Source organism: Dicentrarchus labrax, unplaced genomic scaffold, assembly GCF_905237075.1.
Source record: "Dicentrarchus labrax unplaced genomic scaffold, dlabrax2021, whole genome shotgun sequence".
Lineage (NCBI taxonomy): Eukaryota > Metazoa > Chordata > Actinopteri > Moronidae > Dicentrarchus > Dicentrarchus labrax.
The window spans coordinates 19,856,455-19,876,569 of NW_026136718.1; the positions used below are offsets into that span (position 1 = coordinate 19,856,455).

Below are 20,115 nucleotides of genomic sequence, written 5' to 3' on the forward strand. Positions count from 1 at the left end.
TGTGTGTGTGTGTGTGTGTGTGAAATGTAAACTCTTGGATGTGTGTGTGTGTGTGTGTGTGTGTGTGTGTGTGTGTGTGTGTGTGTGTGTGTGTGTGTAGAGCAAACATATGCAACCAAATTAAAGCCTTAAAGCTGGTGAATTGAAGAGGATTTGATGCAGAGAGCAATTCATGGGAATTAAGCAAATTAGGTCTCCAATTAGCTGCTGACATTGAATAGGAAGATTTGGTGAACAAAAATTAATTAGATGGATTTGTCATTGTTCTAATGAGCATCGCCAGAACATATAAGTGTTTTGGTTAACACACGCTCTCTCTCTCTCTCTCTCTCTCTCTCTCTCTCTCTCTCTCTCTCTCTCTCTCTCTCTCTCTCTCACATATTATTCTCTGTGTAGAATCTAATTTCATGTCAAATATCGCCTTATTCAAATATTCAATAATTTGCAAATAAGAAGCCCACATGAGCTGAGACAAACAAACTTCAGAAAAGTCAATGTATGACCTAATCCTCTTAGGCTGGACCACTGTGGATGTAAATGCCAACCTTTGCAAGTCAGAGAGGAATTTCACTATTGATGTGAGAGCCGGACAGGTAAAAATTGACTTGATTCTTGTTATGACAATATTTTGGAGTCATCTTATTAACCAGCTTTAGAGATCACTTTCAGGGTGTCCCTTTATGATATGTGCCAAAAATCACACAGATAGATCTTAACAATAAGATACGTACTGTATTCATTTTAACCGTGACTTTGTGTTCAACGTAAAAAAAAAAAAAATGTCTTTCATTATTCCAGTTGCTCTATTTTTCTGCCCTGACCGGCTCTTCTGAACAAATACAGTACACAGTTCCTAAAAAAAGCCCTCCCACCTCTCTCCAATAAATCAGTGTCACCTCCCTCTCTCTCTGCCTCCTTCCCTTTCCTCCGCTTCCTTCATCCCTGACCTCCCGTGGTCCCCCTTCTTTCTGCAGCAGTGGTTAAGGATTACACTGTGTGATAAGCTTCCCATTTCTTGAAACTATTTGGGATTGCTGAGATTATCTGGCCTCATATCCTTGGGAGTCGGCTTTGGAAAGCCCGATTTTAGTCTCTTAAGGCAGAAGATTTTGCATCCCGACAGCTTTGACTAATTAGCATCTAACACCGGGTGGTATTTCAGCATTGGGCTCACTTTTAGTGCTATCTGCACGCACAGGCAAGTGCACACACATACACACACAACACAGCTGAGGCAGCTGATTAAAAACATCGCAAGGAGTTGAATTCAATATAATTTAATGAGATCACAACAAAACATTGTGTTTTTGTTACTCTAAAAAACATTTGGAATACAAATGAAAGAAGTGCAGCTTCATATATTTTATTCAATCGTTGAAATCCTAAAATCACTTTGCCTTTAATATAATGTAACATTGTCCAAGTACACTTCAATTTTAACATCACCTAATGACATATTCATTAGCAAATTAGTCAGAATACCTCTAAAATACAACCTATTCACTCTCACAGTACAGAGGCACGCAGGCCCGGATGGAGCCCCACTTGAGGCTGCACACTGGACCATGGCCAGTAGAGTCTGGGTGCCAAGCAGGAGAGAGGAAGTGTTTGGACTTGAGGACAGCACCAACAGGTCGTTCTGTGGGGCCGGGTGAGGGCAGGGTGGTAGGGGGAGCTCAGGGAGGAAAGGGGATGCTGTCCTGCCACCCTGCGCACCCTCCGCCGTGCCCTCCGGCAGTGGTAGTCACCGTTAGAAAAGTCCTGGTAGTTTGAGGGGTGAATCGCCCAGAAGTGGCCTTTACCGTTTTCACTGCGGCCCGCTTTGATGAAGCAATCGTTTAAGGACAAGTTGTGACGCACGCTGTTCCTCCAGTTTTTATCCTGTTGAGAGAGAAGAAATATGGTTAAAACCTGAACATTAAGTAAGAGTTAAACAATGTAGTCCCCAATTGAAAATTAACAAAGGTGGCTGTTAAGTATCTCTGATCCTCTTCAGGATGTCACCTTGTCCTGTTGTTGGCAGGATTCGTGATAGCGTGTCAAGACCATATATGATCGCAGTAAGACACAACACCCTGAGTTACCTTTTTAGCACGTCAAACCAGTGATCAACTTTAATCCACTAGGCTACATCCAATCTGTTGTTGCACCTGGTAAAGGCAGAGACAGTTTGCAACCTAGCAACAGGATTACTTTATTTGTGAATTTGCCAACAAGAAGATCATCTAGTGTCCCTGCAAGCACCTAATTGCCTAACCACTCAGACAGATTACCTGTGCCAAGTAGGTCGCTTCACTTGTGAAAATGGCTGCCACATTATTGTCAGCAATTGAATGAAACATGCAGAAGACTTTGGGCAAAGCACGCTCACTCGTGGTCTGTCTCACGACTGCCTTTCAGTTGCTGTGACGAGTTATAGTAACACAGCATGAATCATGTTGGAATAGTCCCACAGACACACGTTCACATTATCACCCAGTTTGACTTTTTGAATTCCCCCACAGCTACAACTATTGTATTCTAACAATGCCATTAGGTTGCTCTCTGACTGCCAGGCAACTAGAATAAGACAAGAAGACTGAGGTGAACATACCTTACTCTTGAAGTACGGGTAGTGGTCCATGATCCACTGATAGATGTCACATAGCAGCAGCTTCTTCTGCTCCGACGTCAGGATTGCCTTAGAGATGAGTGCGATGTACGACTGGTTGGGTTTGTCTGCCGACTTCTCTGGACTGCTGCTGGTAGATGTGGTGGTGGTCACTTCCTCCTCCCCCTCCTCTTGTTGGTCTTCATCCCCCTCCTCTTCTTTGACTTTCCTGTCTTCAGTCTCTGCCTCTGACCTCTGTACCCGCTTCTCCTGTATCTCAGAGCGAATCCCCACCTCTTTGGGTGTAGGATTCTGATGATTTAGCAGGTTGTTCGCTGTCTGCTCTGCCGTACGACTTCCTGTCGCTTCTTCTTTAGAACCTTTGACTCCTTTATTGAACAGAAGGTAGTCAATAGTGAAGCTCAGTCCCAGCCTTTCTCTGCCGCCGGTGCGGCTGCTTCTGTCCTCCATTGTCATCTCTGAATTAAGATATCTCAGACTCATTTCAGAGGTTTTATTGGTTCCAAACTGGCTGCAGAATAAATATCAGGTGATAAATGTAAAGTGTCTCTCCCAAGAGTCTTCTCAGAATTTTGTGTCTGAATTTCACAGCATGGCTATTTTCTTTTAAAGTGCAGGACCCTTCCCAAACGGACCGCCTCAATGAGCCTCGCTTCTTCCGCCGAAGTCTTACTGTTGACAAGATCACAGATAAAGATGAGCCTCTCAACTGTTGTTAACCTTGACGCGCTCACAATCTCAACCCGTGGAAATGACGTCAGTCTATAAGACTAAATACAGCTAATTTGTTTAGCAACAAATTTGAATTAATTGTTTCCGCCTCTCTGAAAAACCTGACGAACCAAACTACTTTCTCAATATCTAACAGCCTTTTGCTCCTGAGTTGTGCTTCACGGTTGTGAAGGTGACTCTATTTATATGACTGTGAATTTATCCCTCACAGAAAGGGGCAAAGGCAGCACAGGGGAGGTCCAGGTAGGGGGTCTCAATTGAGGCGGATTATTTTTATTAACCTAAGCAAATCTTTGTAATTACGGGAGATTAAACACTCAAGATTTAGTAAGACATGGTGTGCAAAGGATGGATGCAGTAGAATCAAAGGCCTTTTAGATACCAGTGTTATCCTGTTAAAGTTGTTTTGTCCATGCGGATGCTGGCCAAAGAACTACTCCAATTACCAAAGAGCAGTAATTAATGGGTCAAGTTCAGTGTTTTGGAGACAAAACAATTTCAGTTGAGTCTCCTTTTTTGGAAAGAGCTCTAATGTACTGTGCAGATACTGATCGACACATGGTAACATAAAGTGATGAATATGACCTAAAAATCTGATAAAACTCACGGTGTTGAAATTACCCATTTTTAATTTGTCTCTTGTGACTTTTATTACAATTTTTGCGAAAAAAAGACACTTCTTTGTTATTAGCCATTGGAAATGTTGACATTTTTTCCATATACAAAACCATATACTAATATATATGTACATTTTGTGCTTGTGAGTGAGTTCAACAATTATAATCTTAGATTTCTTTTAAGATTCTTCTCAGAGATGAAAACTGTAATGTGTCCACACAACTACACCGTATTGTATAAAATTGTTTTCTTTGTAAACTGTGTAATCAACATTTTTCTGGCTATGAAATAATAAATACATTTTTCATGAAGTACATTTCCCTATTTGAGGGAAGTTATTGCATAGTGCTCTCTAATGATGTGTTGAAACTCTACTATACTGAATTTATCTCTGTGTTTAATTTAACTTTACTTCTAAATATTAAAATTTGTGCTTTGATTGTGATGTTTTTTTTATAATGAATTGATGTTGAAGTTTTTTCTGTGGTTTTAGCTTAAATACAGGAGAGATGTTTATGTTGTGATACACAGGTCAAATATCTACACATCAGACGCTTGTGAATTACTTGTCTGAATCTTGACATAAATTGTAGATTTTATCTTTATGCTCAGTTAGATATCAATCAGATATGACAGACATTTGAATAATTAAAATGTGCATTATGATCTGAGTTTTTACAATTAGGAAAAGCCAAGGGTTGTGAGTTGTTGAGTGTTTTTCACTAATTTAGGTTTACTAAACCACCTAATCCATCTTAAAACGTAGTGTTATTTAACCACTTGAATCCCTGTTTGTATAAGTAAAATTAAAATCATATTGCACACATGTTCTGCATCTCCTTCTTCTTCAGTGAATATGTGTCACACTTTTAGAAATATTTAATTATAAGATGCACACACACAGTTGTACCGTTACATCAAATGGAAAATTATTATTGTTCATTATTTCCATGTTTTATATTCTTCAAATCTCTGGATAAAGATCAAGTTTGAAGAGTGTCTGTTTGCATGAGTGCATACTGATTTGTGGAGATTTAAACTCCCCCCACAATAGAATATAAATATTGTCCTACACCATTTGACCTCCATCATCCCATTAGTCCAGACAACAGTAATAATATAGTATCTGGAGCAATCTACTTTGTTCTCTCAGTTTTAGTGAGTGGATGAATTAAATGACGGTCAGGTCAAATCATGGACCATATTGCCCTCTTCTGTTTAAATAATAGAACATGTTTTACATACACAGAAGAGAGCACTATAGTGCCTTCATAGTAGCAAGCGTTTGTATTGTATTTAGGTAGTTTATATGTATCCTTATGTTCAATTAATAAAAAAAAAAAATATCATCCAATATTACAATTGTAAAACTAGCCACTTGTATTGTATTTACTGTGTGCTGTGTTTGGGTCTGCGTTTGTGAACAATATTGAGATAACTGAATCCCGTTTTCCTATATCCTACATATTTTACTCATAAATCCAAATCATAGATAACATTTTCTATCAAGCAGCATAGAGGTAAAGCCAGCGGTGCTTTTGAATACACAGCATTGTGTTATTGACGTTTCACATCCAAGTAAAGCCAAAACAAAACACACCATGTTATTACATGATACTGCAATTCCTTCAATTGATTTTTGTGTTTCCATGAGGCTATTTTTTGCCACATATGGAGACTTTTGGAAAAGCAGGGCTGGATCGCCACATGGACTATAAATGTGTCCTTGGCATACTTATTTCGATTTTGCTAAAAGTGTGACACAAGAAGGTATTTGTGTTTTAGACAGGGTACGACCGGTCCATACTTTAACGTGCAAGTGCATTTCGTTAATTACCAATTTTAATTCAATTATGAGCATACTTTAGACAAAGCCTTAACGCCACATCTCATGGCTGGGCGCAGAACCTGAACCGGAATATTTTGCTCGGACGGGAATTGAACACACCATGCGACCCGTTCCACTTGACACCCCATGCTTTACACCCACGTTGAATTTAAACAGTTTTTAGGACACTCGTTCACGATATCTCAAAACTATAAAACTGAAATATAATGGGCATCAAAATACTTTCACTCGTGGTGTCATTAGTGGACACTGAGGCCTATTTTTGAATTGAGACCTGTCTCTTAGTGTTTTTAAAAAGTTGCACTGTAACTTTAAAATACCGTGGTCCCGCCCATTTTATATGCAGCGCTTCGGGCCCTGGTTAAAAGCGCGCTGTGATTGGCTGAGGCCACCCGTCTATCAAAGCAGGCTCCGCGTTTCATTGGTCAAAGACTAGCCGTCGCCTGTGACTCTCGCGGTACTGCTGCACGAAGATGGCGGCCGAACTGGTGGAGGCGATGGCAAGTAGAGCTTGGCTAGCTTTGGTTTGATGGGAGACGGGCGCGGGACTGTGATTTGAGAGTCAGCCCGGTCGTGGGGAAACTGGGGGCTTTGTGTGAATATAGTTAAGAGCTGGTAATCTGTCAAATGTAGCGTGCTACATTGGCGACGAAACGAACTAGCCTGTGCTGCTAATGTAGCTAGCCTGCTAGGTATAACGTTAGTTAACCAGGCAAGTGCGTTGGTTCAGCTAGCATCACGCTGGCTCTAAAGGAAGACACCGAAAATGAATGATGTGACCATAAAGACACTTGGGGGGGTTGCTGCCTGCAGGCTTCCCGGCGTGTTACTGTTCGACGTTATTTGTCTCACAGTGATGTCTGTCTGTAGCCAGCCGGTTAGTTTATGGAGCAGTGCACCTGTCAAAATGTCCAGTTGCCATGATTGAATACCGACAGCCCAGTCTGTACAGGAGCTAGCCAGCCGATTAGCGCAGGCTACATTGGTAATGTTCAAGTGAGGCTGGAGAAACAGCAACGTTACTGACTTAATAATAGCTGTATTATTTTTGCTCAGCACGTCCATCAGAAGCCCAGTGGACAGCCCCGTTATTGTGAAAATGTAATCTAGACACAAAGCGGTTGTGCCACTGATGTCCAACCCAACAATGTCAGACAAAGCTAAAGCATGCTAGACGGCTCAGGGTTTTCCAACAACACTGCGTGCTTCACCCCACAGCCAGGTTCACATACTCTCATGTTGCTGCTGCCGCCTGCTAATTAAACATCCTCATACAGGCTGTATGGTCGGTCATACGAGGCCCGTCCTGAGCTAATCGATACCACTTATAGTATCATGTACGTTATGTATTAAATATACAAGCTCTGTGCAGCTGCTCGAAATGTGGACCCATTATGGGCGACAAAAATGGACCTTTGTGAGATTAAACGTGAAATTATCATTTAACTACGATCGCTGACTACACTTTTCATTCAGTGTATTCAGAGAGAAAACGTCTGTTTGTTGTGGTTTGACTTCCGCTTAAAGGTCGGATGTCACTGCTGGACAAACGAGTTCACCCGTAAACCATCAAGAGTCGACGCAGTTAAATGACATTTCACTGTGAATCCTCGGGAACTGATTTATAAACATGCTGCCCATCAGTAATGGGACGTGGTTAATTTTACATTTAAGGTGTTTTCCACCTCATGGGACTGTAAACAGATTTTGGTATTCATGTAAACATCGCACAAGGGAAAAATATATTTTTTTGTGACCAAACCATATTGCTTTAAATCCTCAAACTAAACACAGTTAATGTGCCTTACATGACTGTGTAATACAATGAAAGTCAGTGGTATCATACATTTTCACTGCTGTCGCATATTCAGGATTGTAAGTTGGATTGTAGTTTGTTTAAGAGCAGGCTGATGAAAATGAGTAGGCCTTAATGCAAGCGGTCAGAATGAGGAGCAGTGTAACTTCTTACTATAGCCGCCGGCTAATTACGAGGCAGGTTCAGGCCTCTGTAGGATTAAAGTGACTAAAGACAGAAGCACTGCTGTGTCATATTAAAATGCTGCATATTTAAGCTAATTAATTGTGTGGAGTTTTTTCCTCACAGCATGTGATGCCTTAGAAAATCAATAATTTAGGAAAGAACAAAATATTCAAAGTTGTGAAATCCAGTAGCATTAGCACTGTGTAGTAAATGGCTTTGCATTTCAATCAACTATCAGTACATTTTGGATTGGGACTTGATCTCTACATGGAATTGTCACTCAAATGTTCCCTGTTTGCAGACTTCATTGTCTCTGTATTTCTCATATCTTTGTTGTTCTGTCCTCTAGAACATGGTCAAAAGTTTCCGGGTCTCAGACCTGCAGACGCTGCTGGCTTCAATGGGTCGCAGCAAAAGTGGGCTGAAACAGGACCTGGTGGGGCGTGCGTTGAGGCTAGTGCAGACCGAATACAGCCCGGAGCTTCTGAAGAACGTCAGACAGCTCTACGAGTCGCGCTTCCCCAAAACATCCGGCTGGCTTGCGGCACGGCGTCCAGAGGGCATCCCAGTTGCCTACTCATCCCTCAGCTCCTCCCCTACTGCCACCTCTCAGGGCGCAGACTACCTCAACGGCATTTCCAAACCGATCCCCACACCTGCAGCAGAGGTGAAGCTGGTGCAGCTGCCCTTCTACCAAACTCTGGAGACACTGTTGCCACCAACAGAGCTAAGTGAGTGTATATATAGATTGACGGTTCTTTATCCTTATATTTAAATTTAAATTTGTTATGTAGAAATGTTGTGCGTTTTAAGTAATTCAACCATATACTGTGTTGTTCTCTACACATATTTACAGTTGCCCAGAACAATGAGAAACTGCAGGACAGTCAATGCATATTTGAGTTAACACCAAACCAAGCAGACCAGATCAGAAATGCAAGGTAAGAAAATAAAAATGTGCTTCAGATCTGCACTGTTAACATACGCTTAATTTACAAACTCTGTAATTAAGGCTTATTTGAATTTGTGACCTTTTACTTTCTTAGTGAGCTTCGTCCAGGAATCAGATCAATCCAAGTGGTTCTTAGGTAAGTTCTCACTAATTCCTGTTGAAACTTAATAGATATTTCACAATCCTTTCTCCTGGAATGTGCTGGTGACAGTCACTGTTAATCTGAATTTCTCTCACGGATGCACAAGGAAAAAATGGAAAATGGTTTTACCATGCACATGTAAATAGTATTTTAATTTCCCGCATAATCTACTAAAATTTTTAATTATGTGAACAGTCAGGTTCTATGGTACTCACAGACTATACAGATACACATTCAGTGATGCCGATTGGCTGCACAGTCAGACATTCTTCTGATGCTAATTCTTCTTGTATCACTCTGTTGCAGAATCTGTTACACAGACTCCATTGGTGTTCAGGAGGACCAGTATCCTCCCAACATTGCTGTCAAAGTCAACCAGTCCTACTGTCATGTGCCGGTGAGTTGGTTAACTTCTCAGAGACAAGCCGCACCTTCAGAATATAAACGTAGCTAAAGCTGTGCTGCTCGTCTATTCTCGTCCAAGAATGTCTTCAGTCATTACTGTAAGGCCTTTGTTTTTAAATACAGTCAATGAGTCACTGGTTTGGGAGTCAGCGACTTACTGACTGTTCATGGCCAAACTAGTGTCGTAATGTATGTTGTAGTGATGGATTAGCCAACCTAATGCAGGTGGATGTTAAACAGGGTGAGAATAAATAAACTCCAGGTACAGATATAGTGTTTGTTAGCCAGCCTGGAGGCATCAACTCATTGGCAAGACTCCAGGAGGAAACTCTCCAGCTGGCAGTCTCTATGTTGCTTACAAACTGTTGTGGGTTTGTGGGTTCATGTGTACATGTGCTGGTTGAAAGCTTGTATATCAAGGATGAGCACTTGCTGTAGGGATGCACAATATGGATTTTACAGTTACTACTTCTCATGGCCGATAACAATAAGATAACTGATCATTTCACATTTTTGTATTTTAAAAGGTGTTTTAAACCTGTTGTTTTTGCACACCTGAGAGTAAGAAAGGCTAATATATAGTGAGCAAAGATGGATGATTTAATATTCCACTGCTCTGTTCTAACTAAATCTAACATCACAACAAACAACAGTTCTGACTCTTCAGATGTTCATTTATTTATTTTTCTTGTAGAGTACATTTAAAAACATACTTAGGCTTTATGTTCTATGAAAACCAATCCAACGTTTTGGGAAGAATTCAAAATAAATTATTATGGACCATTAATTTAGATTTCACAAGGGCTGTAGTCAGAAAGACAAGACTTTTCTGTCCAGACACATTAAATGTGATATTACGTAATAAAAGCGGCATATAGTTAAGTATTAATATAAGGGGCTTCTTGGTTGATGATGTATATATACACACACACAGAAGCACAAACGGAGCAGAATACAAAATCTATTGGTGTGACTATAATATAACATCCAGGTGCAACTCGGTGCTCTTCATTCAGTAGAAGCAGTGAGCTCTTTCTTCCATTTTAACTCTTTGCAAGCAAACAGTTCATTGTCATTTCACCTTTCTAGTAGTTTTGTGCGTCATAGTTTAAAAAGTGACTACACAACTATCAGGATCAAGAGCCCAACAACAAATTGGTCTTTTTAAAATGTATACAAGCCCTTCAGAGGGAATTATGATCATTTCATCAGATTATTTAGAAAACAAATTAATTTAGATAATGTACAGATAATTAACAGAATTCTTTGGTATTTTTGTGTGTTTATAGGGCTATTACCCCTCGAATAAGCCTGGTGTTGAACCTCGCCGTCCATGTCGTCCTGTAAACATCACTCCCTGGTTGCATCTCTCCAACGTCACCAACAGAGTCACCGTCACCTGGGGAAACTTTGGCAAGGTCAGAGTCCGATGCTGAATCTCATGCTTTGGCTCATGTGCACAGTGAAAGTTGGAAGTAAAAATACTTAGAAACAGTTTTTTGTAAGCAGGTTTTCTAGTGAGTTAATAGTGTTTTCTTTATCCCTGAGTTTTGGAGATGTCCCGATCGTGATAGCCGCCATTAAGCCTCCATTAAACTTGCCTGACAGTTGAATTGCCGGGTGTTGTTGTTGAGTTAAGAATATATAGTCTGCATCACAAATCTTCCTTTAGTTGTTTTGTACAATACTAATTACTTACAATACAATTCTCTATAGTGTTTTAGGATAATGTCTATGGAGGGAGAGAGGAGGAAAATCTGTCCTGGCAAGAAGATTTGAACAGCATTTAGACATCCTCCTTTTATCCACTGTAGTCTATACTGCAGTTAAACAACAGTACTTTACTTTGGTGTATTGGACCTGAGAAATGTTGCTGAATTAGAGAAAAACTAACCATTTCTTGGTTCGTTTCAAGTGGAACATAGGAATAAAGAATTGATTGCTCAGCATACTTAATCAATGCAAGTCCATAACATTGTGGTTGGCAGACAAGTGGGAGTTTGGGTATTTTAGTCCATCAAAATCCAGCATATTCTTTTTTTAACATTCTCAGTAACATCTGTGTAGGGAAGAAAGTTCCAGAAGATGGTTAACATACATTAATAGAAAGAATTTGCTGTTAGATTTTAACATGTTTGTTTGTTAAAGTGGCTTTGAGGTTCACTTTGTGTACATTCTCTATTTTAGATTAGAAGCCATTTGAAATAAGTGCTCACAAACTGTGAATCTTTGCGTTTTCAGCGATACTCTGTGGCAGTGTATTTAGTGAGGGTTTTCACTGCAGCAGACCTCTTCAGTCAACTCAAACTGTGCTCTGTTGAGAGTGCAGAGCGCTGTCGTGAACGCAGTAAGTGTTACTTATATACTCTGCCTAATTGGTTTTTGCAAATGTGACTGTGAAGTCCTGAGAATGGAAAGAACTATCACTTCAATGTTGCCCTTTGAAGTCATTTAACTGATTGTTAATGTTGTTTTAGTAGGACTGGATTGTGTATTTAATTTATCACAACATATTGTCTGATAAATTATTATAATTAATATTTTGTCTGTGTTTTTATGTATAGTCCAAGACAAACTACGATTTGACCCAGAAAGTGAAATTGCGACCACAGGCCTCCGAGTTTCTCTCATCTGTCCAGTGAGTATACCGTCATGATAATACCTGACCTGTTAAGATGTGCATATGTCAGTTTTAAGTGTCCTACACATTTTCTATTTTAGTTTTACTGCAGCATCAAAGGCAACTTTCATATGCGTTTGTCCTATGAAGCTTGATTCCTTTAACATGCTTCTTCCTCTCCCTTTCCCTCTCCCATTTTCCAGTTGGTGAAGATGCGGCTCGGTGTGCCATGTCGAGTTTTAACTTGTGCTCATCTTCAGTGTTTCGATGCAGTCTTCTTCCTGCAGATGAATGAGAAGAAGCCCACATGGACTTGCCCCGTCTGTGACAAGCCTGCTCCCTTCGAGCTGCTCACTATTGATGGGTAAAGAGAAAAAAGCATGCTCTGACTCGTCCCACCCCTGCAGCACCATCTTCCTTTTCCATAAATGCTATATATATTATATAATATTAATACTGCAATTTTAGCTGTCTGTGTGTCGAAGCCAGCTTGGGGGAAATTATTTCAGCTGCACGGATGTTGGGGACTCGTGATACAAGTTGAACCATGCCCTGGCTTACTATGTTTTCATTGTAAAAGCTTTGAATGTTTTGCATGACACAAGAGGGTGGTTATCCATTGTGTTTTGTATTTCTGCACTTGCTGTCAGGTTGTACTCCAAATTTTTTTATCCTGTAAATGTAAATGGCGGTTTGTTGACTCCCTTAATCTACTCATTGTAAAAAGGCTACAATTAAGTGAACCATATAATCGTGGGCTTTTTTTATAAACAGTACTCATTGCTGCAAGTGACTCTACAGACACCTACAGTCATTTGTTGACACTCAGTGTTTCAAGTGATGAGGACTGCATTTAGTCTTTTCTAGTACTTTTCTAGTGTCACCAACTTTGAATTGCAAATTCTTTACGTCATAGGAAAAACACAGATAGGCCTGCAGTCCATTCAGTAAAAATCCAAACATGATAAAATATTTTCATCCACTATTTGGGCGTGTAGTTTCCTGCAAATTCTAAGCAGTTGTCGCAGGCACTCCCTTACTTTCACAAAGACTGAACACATTGTGTTGCACTTTGGCTTTGAGGTATATTTGCATTCCTTAAATTAAGCTCGTGTGAAAGTCCCTTTTTAACTGATTACTCTGGGTTTCAGTTTCTACAGCGTAATTAATAAATGTCGGGTTTATAGAGTGGTGAAGCAGTGAAAATTACAGACTGAATGCAATTTCAATTCATAATGAAAAAAAGACTGATTCGAGCTTATTATATTTTTATAATTCTTCATGGAGTGTTACTTGAATAATATCTTGCTATTTAATTTTTTTATTATTATATAGAGATTATTATAGAGATATGGTCAGTATGGTGGCAAAGTAAATTTGAAGGTGCATATTTACTGACTGATGATCTGCACACTGCAGGATCAAAATTGACTAAAGGGCAAAAAAAAAGCAAGAGTTTAAATAAGTATGCTTTTGTGGTGTGAGGCGACTCTAATTAGCAATGTGTATTTCAGGCTGCTATCTGAGATTCTGAAAGAGACATGTGAGGACATCGAGGAGATTGAGTACTTAACCGACGGCTCCTGGCGACCCATCAGAGATGAAAAGGAGAGGGACAGGGAAAGAGAACGCAGCAACACACCAGAGTATCCTGTTGTAGATATATGTAAGTGTCAAACTCACATGTCAATTTAACATCTCCTTCTCAATGTGTTTTTCTTTTCTTTTCTGTGCTGTTGTTTGCATGTGTGATCAGTTTTAAAACCGCTTCATGTCTGCAGGCATTCCTGAAGCAAACGGTCATTCACCGGCCCACAGCAGCACCAGCCTGACGGGCAAATCTGGAAGCAGTTCTGTGGGGGCGTCAGGAGCCGCGGGAGGACCCGCTGTGGCACCGGGAGGAGGTGCAGTGGTAGATCTGACTCTTGACTCCTCCTCTGAGGAGGAAGGGGGCGTGGCAGGAGGAGACAGTGAGGACACTGAGGACAGCGCCGACAGTCCTGCCCCGAAGAGGGGCCGATACAACTATGACAAGGACCTGGTCACTGCCTACTGACCCCACAGCTCTGTCCCCTCGTAGACTGACACACACACAGAGACAGAGAGGCAGGGGGCTAAAAACTCGAGGACAGGAACACCGTAATCCACTAGATGCAACAACCCTCCCATATGCCCAAACGTCAGAGCCTTTCAGCCGCTCTGGTTTGTATCCAGACAAAACAGACACACACACTCAAACATGCACTGTTATTGAATCTTCAATCTAGAGTGATTAGGATTCCTCTTTACACCACTGGAAGCAACTCCAACTGTTTTTGGCCAACCATCACCTTGCAGTGAATATCTGTACCGTCCTGCCTCTACTAAAGAGACTGAATGGAACGAGCACCCCACCACCACCACCCTTCCTCCTCTCTCCAGACTATTCCCTCTCTACCACCGCATCTCCCTTTGTATTTGACATGGCTCTTTTAGCCATGGGCGTTCAATGTTTGCGTCTCTGACTTTTGTCACATTTGTGATGAACAGGCAAGTTGAAAATGCAGGCTCTCTGTAGTTTTTGGGAAAAAGGTCAAAAACAACTAATTGTAAAGAGCATGAAACATTTAGGGGAGAAGGCAGAGATATCTGGAGTGTGATTCAGAATTAAACCTGTCCCATTGTGTTATTATTTCTTTGTTCAGAGAATGAATTCAAAGCTTGAAATGGTTTTTTCAGGAATTTATCCTTTTAATTATGAAAGGGCAGAACACAATACTGGCCTCAATGTGTGATGCTTTCCATTTTTATTTTGTCCTTAGATAAAGAGAACCTACCTCAGTCATAAAAACTTAGCAGACTGATCAGAGACTAGCTTAGAAAGAAGTGGAGGACAGAAGAATTGAGTCTTTCTGAAGCCAATTTTACACTGGAGATTTTGTTTTCCTACTTTTTCTTCTTTTGGGGGGGGGTATTTTTTTATTTCCATCGTTTCATGCAGCTCTGTTCCCTCTGCAGCAACAAAATCTTTGTTGAAGGGCGAGTTAGTTTGTGGATAACCAAGCTAACTGTAGGTGTCAGTGATTTTAATAAAAAACAACTTGTAGGTGGAACTGTGCCACTCTGTAAAACCCTTACAGCAGTTATCTTGGATATAGCAGGATTTATTAGTAACTCATCAAAATGACTGTTTGGCAGCTGGGCCAAAGCAGGTGTATTTTAAGAATTCACTGACACGATATAGTTGTGAGATTTTGGTGCCTTTTTTTTTTTTTTTTGAGTGGTCAAGATTGGAGCCCATTGTTGTAAGGCTAGTTGAGCTGGCCAGCATACAGACCCCAGTCTGAGAGAAGGTGTTTTATTTCCTTTAAGATTTCCTTAGATGTTTTTCTAGTAGGAGAAATGGACAGAGAAGCAGAAAGAAATCTGTGGTAAAGGACCGTTATGGAGTAGGATTCATAAGTGCTATCATCCTTTTCCCCCCCACATTTTAGTGTCCTCTTCTGAAAGAGTCCTATTTATTTAATTGCTTCACATTCTCTTAACAGTTGTTTGTAATAAGTCTACATAATTTGTGGCTGTAGTTCTGTACAGACGGGAGCTGTTAGTTGCAGAAAGACACCTCTGCTGCTGTGGTTTGAGTGTTGCATTATAATCGGTCCAGGCTCATGGCTGTGCTGTTGATGAACACTCCTTTTCTTTTCCTTTTTGAATGAATCCAACCCGGGTCAAAGCACCATTCAGAGTTGTTTGCTACGGTGGGTTCAACATGTCTGACACAACCAAATGTAATGAGGTGTCAGTAAGTGCAACCCCACCAAGCTTAAAGGCATTGATTGGATTACAAATGGTCCTGTCTGGAACAAGTGGAGCTGCTCCAACCAACAGTCCCCCTCGGCGTCCTTACAATGTAGATAAGGTCACACCTATTTGCTGGAATAGAATTGGACTTTAATTGCTACATGCTGTAGGCTTACAACTAATATTCCTCTGCACCTGCACTAGTATTGTCAGTATGTGATGGCTGCTCCTCAGGATTCTCGGGCTGCATGTGGCTTAAGGTTTGTCCGTACGGAAGGTCGTCAGCGTTTGCTTGAAGATGAGAAAAGGTTGTTGCTGTGTTGCTAGAGCTGTTTGCACTTTCATCTGATACTTCATCCCAAGTTTTATGGCTTATTTATTTTAAAGCCATCATGTAGTGAGTATTAATCAAGGATCACTGACTTGCGATCAGTTCTCCTCAACCATCTCGTGTACGGGAATCAGAAAATGTGAAACTAAAAAAAAATTAAAAAAAATAAATGGCGGTCCTACTCCACTGTGAGACACTTGGAGGGGGAGGAAAAAAAGTAGTGACTCAGATTAGTTCTGCATTGTACGTTTCCCTCTCTTATCATCCCTTTTGTTGCGGTTTGATCAGCACAGAATCTGTTTTTCTTTTTACCTTGCTCCAGTGCACAGAGAAATGACATTTACACATCAATCCGGGGTATCACTGTTGCAAGTGCATCCTCCTGATGGGGTCGATGATGGAAAAAGTAGGTCGAGTCAAATCTGGTCTTCCATTTTTCTCCTTCTTTTGACACCTTGACATAACTTACAAAGTCAATATAGTGATGAAAAATGTTTGATTATCCACGCAAAATTGATTGATGGCACTTTGCCTGTAATACATCGAGTCCCTGAAAACGGATCTTCTATATAAGGTGCTTCAAAGCACAATAATGTAAAGAACTCTAATAATACCTGTCTTGAACTAGGCAATTTGTATTTGTAAGTAACTGCTATACATATAAAAAAAATGACTTTGTTCATTTGTTGATAGGTATAGAAGGTCATTATTTGAATGGATCTCCTTAACGTTTCTTTGCCTTATGGTTAAAGATGAGAGGTGGTGCAGGTTGCGTCTGTGGAACTGAGCCAGATACGTTTGCAGGCTGTTTGGGAGCTGGAGAGAGCTGAGGGTCTGGTCTTTTTGTAGTGGCATCTTCTCTTCTTATAATAATGCATAAGGTAGCATGGGCAGAGGCTTACAATCCATGATGTAAATGTTTTTGTTTGTTGTGTTTTTTTATATGTTCATATTAAAAGACAATAAAATTTAAATAATATTTTATTAAGCCTTGAATCGCCTCCAGTTGTTCCTATAGGCAATCAGACAATAAAAAGCTGTTGAGGGCAGCAGCACCTGAAGCTGATGCTACAGAGGACTGGGAGGACTGGTTGAGGTGGAGATTATGTCCTGTACCAAATTCTCAGATCCGGGGACACATTTGCCTGTTGAGGTTAAAACTGTAAAATTTAAAATGATCGTATTCTAACAGCTGTTATTGACGTGTGGAATTAATTAAAATCAATTCTTAAAATCTTGTCTGCCATCGTTTATTTTTTTTGAAAATTGTGTGTATTCAGCCAGACAGACGCTGTAAATGACAGAATCCACAGTGCATTATGCATCACATCTTATTTCCAGCTTTAATGTCTGCAGATGCTCTTAAAAACATCAGTATCACCCTCAGTTGAAGCCAACAAGTCTTCTGTGAAATCTTTTAAACTTAAAGGTCTTATTGGGGTCATGGTTACATTCAAGTAGTTTTTTAGGGGGAGGGGGTTATGCCCCCATTAGGAGACAGCAGATGGGGTCTAGGTGATAGGAAGCGAGGGGAGAGACAGATAAGTAACAATGCAAGAAAGGATCCTGGTTCTACTTGAGATAATCAGCGCTTTGCATATAAAAGCCTAGTTCTAATCCCTGTTTGGTTCAAAGTGAATTCTGTTGATATAAGAAGTAGCATTAAACACTGAGATCATTGTGCCACCCCAGTCAGTCTGGACTGACTCAACTGTATGATTACTGCACAAAGTTAGTCTTTAGCCCATTTTCCCAAAAATTGTAAACAAATTTGTTTTTATTTTACCTGTAGACCTAAAGCACAAAGTGGGAATTAAATAAACCAGGCACTGAAAAATACCCAAACTAAGAATTCTGTGTTCATTGTTTCAACTGTTGCTTCCTTCTTTGGGGGAAATGATTTATTTTATTATGACTTCAGGAAGGGTCAGAGGTCATGCTGTCTAAAAGTCTTCAAAAATCAGTTCTTAATCTGTTCACTGCTACTGTGAGTTTGACTCTGACTTGTGACCCTTTGTTGCGTGTCCTCTCCTCTCCTCTCTCCCTCCTTTCCTGTCACTCTTCAGCTGTCAAAGCTCCTAAAAAAAGTGTCAGCAGCAAATTTAAAGGTGAGAAAATGCACAGATACTACAGGGGCATATTTGGTTAAAGAAACTTCTTGCCTTTATCGTGTGAGTGTGTGAGAGAGTGTGTGAGAGAGGAAGGAAAGTGGTAGTGAGTAAAGATGATGACACTTGATATACAGCGCCATTGCTGAAGGTTTACAGACAACACCATTATAGGGGCTTTTATGTCTGTCTGCTTGATAGAGTTGCATGGAGTTACAAATTGTTGATAAGTACAACATTTATCAGAGTTTGTTAACAGAAACACTGAAGAGGGTTGCTTTTTTATGTCTCAGCCTCAGTGATAGCTGTGGCCATCAGCATTATGTATGGACGTGGTATTGTGTCCATACGTCTTTACGTCCTATTCATGTGAACACGATATCTCAGAAACGCCTTCAGTGAATTTCTTCAACACAAACATGAACATCCACTTGGACTCAAGGATGAACTGACTAGATGCAGCTCACGGTGGCCTCTAAACATGTTTTTAGTCATAATTTGAGAATGAATTGGGTCATTCCAGATATCAGATACCTTGACTGCAATGGCACACTGAGTAAACAGTAAGCAGCACAGTACGGGCCTTTATTTTTCCATCTCATCCATTCTGCCTTTCACTTACTGCCTCATTCTGAATTTCAAGCATCATTGGTATCACGTGACTGCAAAGTAACTGAAGTCTGCCTAGCTAATGGTGAGTGAGTTTCAACTACAGCTCATAGTGAGGCTTCAGATCTAAAAATGCCAGGAGAGAAGAAAAGCACCACTAGTTATACTCTATAAGAATCCATCTGTGCATAGTAATCAAGCACACTGGAATCATACATATGTATCACATCTTCTAATATAGTGATAACTTTCCTTTGGCATAAAAAAACACTTTGTACCTTTAAAACAATTCCTTCCAAATATTCCCCACATGTATTATCTGAGTGTGGACAGGCAGGCATACAGCTGCTGGGGGGATAACTCCAGTTGTATCAATATTCTGCATAAGATACATCTAGTACAGAAAAGTTTACTGATGCAGACAACAAATGAAATTGAAATTCAAAGTTCACTGACAAAATAATCTCACCACAAGATCTATCAGTAGCTGTTCTGTAGCTTTCAATCACATCACATGATCTTCAACACTCACAACAACATATTTTCTATTTATTCTCGACCGTGGAAACAGCAGTTGACAAAATAATCCCTCCGCTCTATAGCTGGTCTGAAGTTTGTAATTTTGGAAACTGAATAATTGAAACTTTGATTAATGTGTTGGTTGTTGTACATTCAAGCTCTTGACAGAAATATAAAGGAGTGCATATTATATTGTGCAAAAAGAATCATCACTTGAGGCTGAAAACCATTACTACAGACTTAGATCATAATGAGCTCATTATTTTAGTAGGAATACAGACCTACCACTTCAAACACAATTTAAAAGAATTATAAGAAATACAATTGCAAATGTTTTACCCTGTAAGTATTTTTCACAAAAAAATGTACTGAATTTCTATGTTTAATAACATAATCTTTAATAATAATCAATAATAACCTGGGGGTCGGGATCCCTATTAGGGGTTGCTAAAGCTTTACGGGGGTCATGAAGCCTTCTTGATTTTAAGGCGTGCTACAAAAATTTTATTTGGTTCAGTTATGTGAAGAAATGTTAAGTAAATAGAACAATGGCCTAGTGTCAGGGACAAGAAAACACTGAATATGTGTGATAGTTAAAAAATATTTTTTAAAATACATAACACAGACAGAGAATTGTATATAAAGTTCCCTAAATCTGTTCAAAATCCATCCAAATCACTCTGGCTGAGTTCACGATCTGGGTTCATTGTACATATAATATGAAATATGTCACTGAGTCAGGGGTCGTCAGGTCACTAAATAATAAAAAAGATGTTAGGATACATAGATAACACTTGGTGCCACTGGATGGCAGTAATGTCCTTCACAGCTTGTTTACTAACAGCCATTAAACACATA

The 20,115-nt window shown here is 40.0% G+C and overlaps 2 protein-coding genes across 2 annotated transcripts; one reads left to right on the forward strand and one right to left on the reverse strand.

Annotated features, from left to right (window-relative positions):
• Positions 1 to 1,314: 1,314 nt before the first annotated feature.
• On the reverse strand, positions 1,315 to 3,297 carry foxq2 (forkhead box Q2). Its single transcript, XM_051375544.1, has 2 exons — positions 2,594 to 3,297; positions 1,315 to 1,881 (listed from the first exon to the last, which is right to left on the reverse strand). The coding sequence occupies exons 1-2, from the start codon at positions 3,092 to 3,094 to the stop codon at positions 1,507 to 1,509; spliced, it is 876 nt and encodes a 291-aa protein (XP_051231504.1). The 5' UTR covers positions 3,095 to 3,297; the 3' UTR covers positions 1,315 to 1,506.
• Positions 3,298 to 6,236: 2,939 nt separating this feature from the next.
• On the forward strand, positions 6,237 to 17,255 carry pias4a (protein inhibitor of activated STAT, 4a). The gene is made up of 11 exons (XM_051375533.1): positions 6,237 to 6,310; positions 8,141 to 8,522; positions 8,648 to 8,732; positions 8,838 to 8,879; positions 9,192 to 9,282; positions 10,580 to 10,708; positions 11,532 to 11,637; positions 11,855 to 11,928; positions 12,114 to 12,274; positions 13,425 to 13,576; positions 13,692 to 17,255. Exons 1-11 carry the CDS (start codon positions 6,284 to 6,286, stop codon positions 13,964 to 13,966), a joined length of 1,524 nt encoding a protein of 507 aa, XP_051231493.1. The 5' UTR covers positions 6,237 to 6,283; the 3' UTR covers positions 13,967 to 17,255.
• Positions 17,256 to 20,115: the final 2,860 nt, after the last annotated feature.

Bases quoted from the DNA above. Each gene is read 5' to 3' on its own strand.
- pias4a (XM_051375533.1), top strand. From the start codon at position 6,284: ATGGCGGCCGAACTGGTGGAGGCGATG. The intron at 6,311-8,140 runs GCAAGTAGAGCT...TCTGTCCTCTAG, and splicing joins CCGAACTGGTGGAGGCGATG to AACATGGTCAAAAGTTTCCG. The intron at 12,275-13,424 runs GTAAAGAGAAAA...TGTGTATTTCAG, and splicing joins GAGCTGCTCACTATTGATGG to GCTGCTATCTGAGATTCTGA.
- foxq2 (XM_051375544.1), bottom strand. From the start codon at position 3,094: ATGAGTCTGAGATATCTTAATTCAGAGATGACAATGGAGGACAGAAGC. The intron at 1,882-2,593 runs GTATGTTCACCT...CTCTCTCAACAG, and splicing joins ACCCGTACTTCAAGAGTAAG to GATAAAAACTGGAGGAACAG.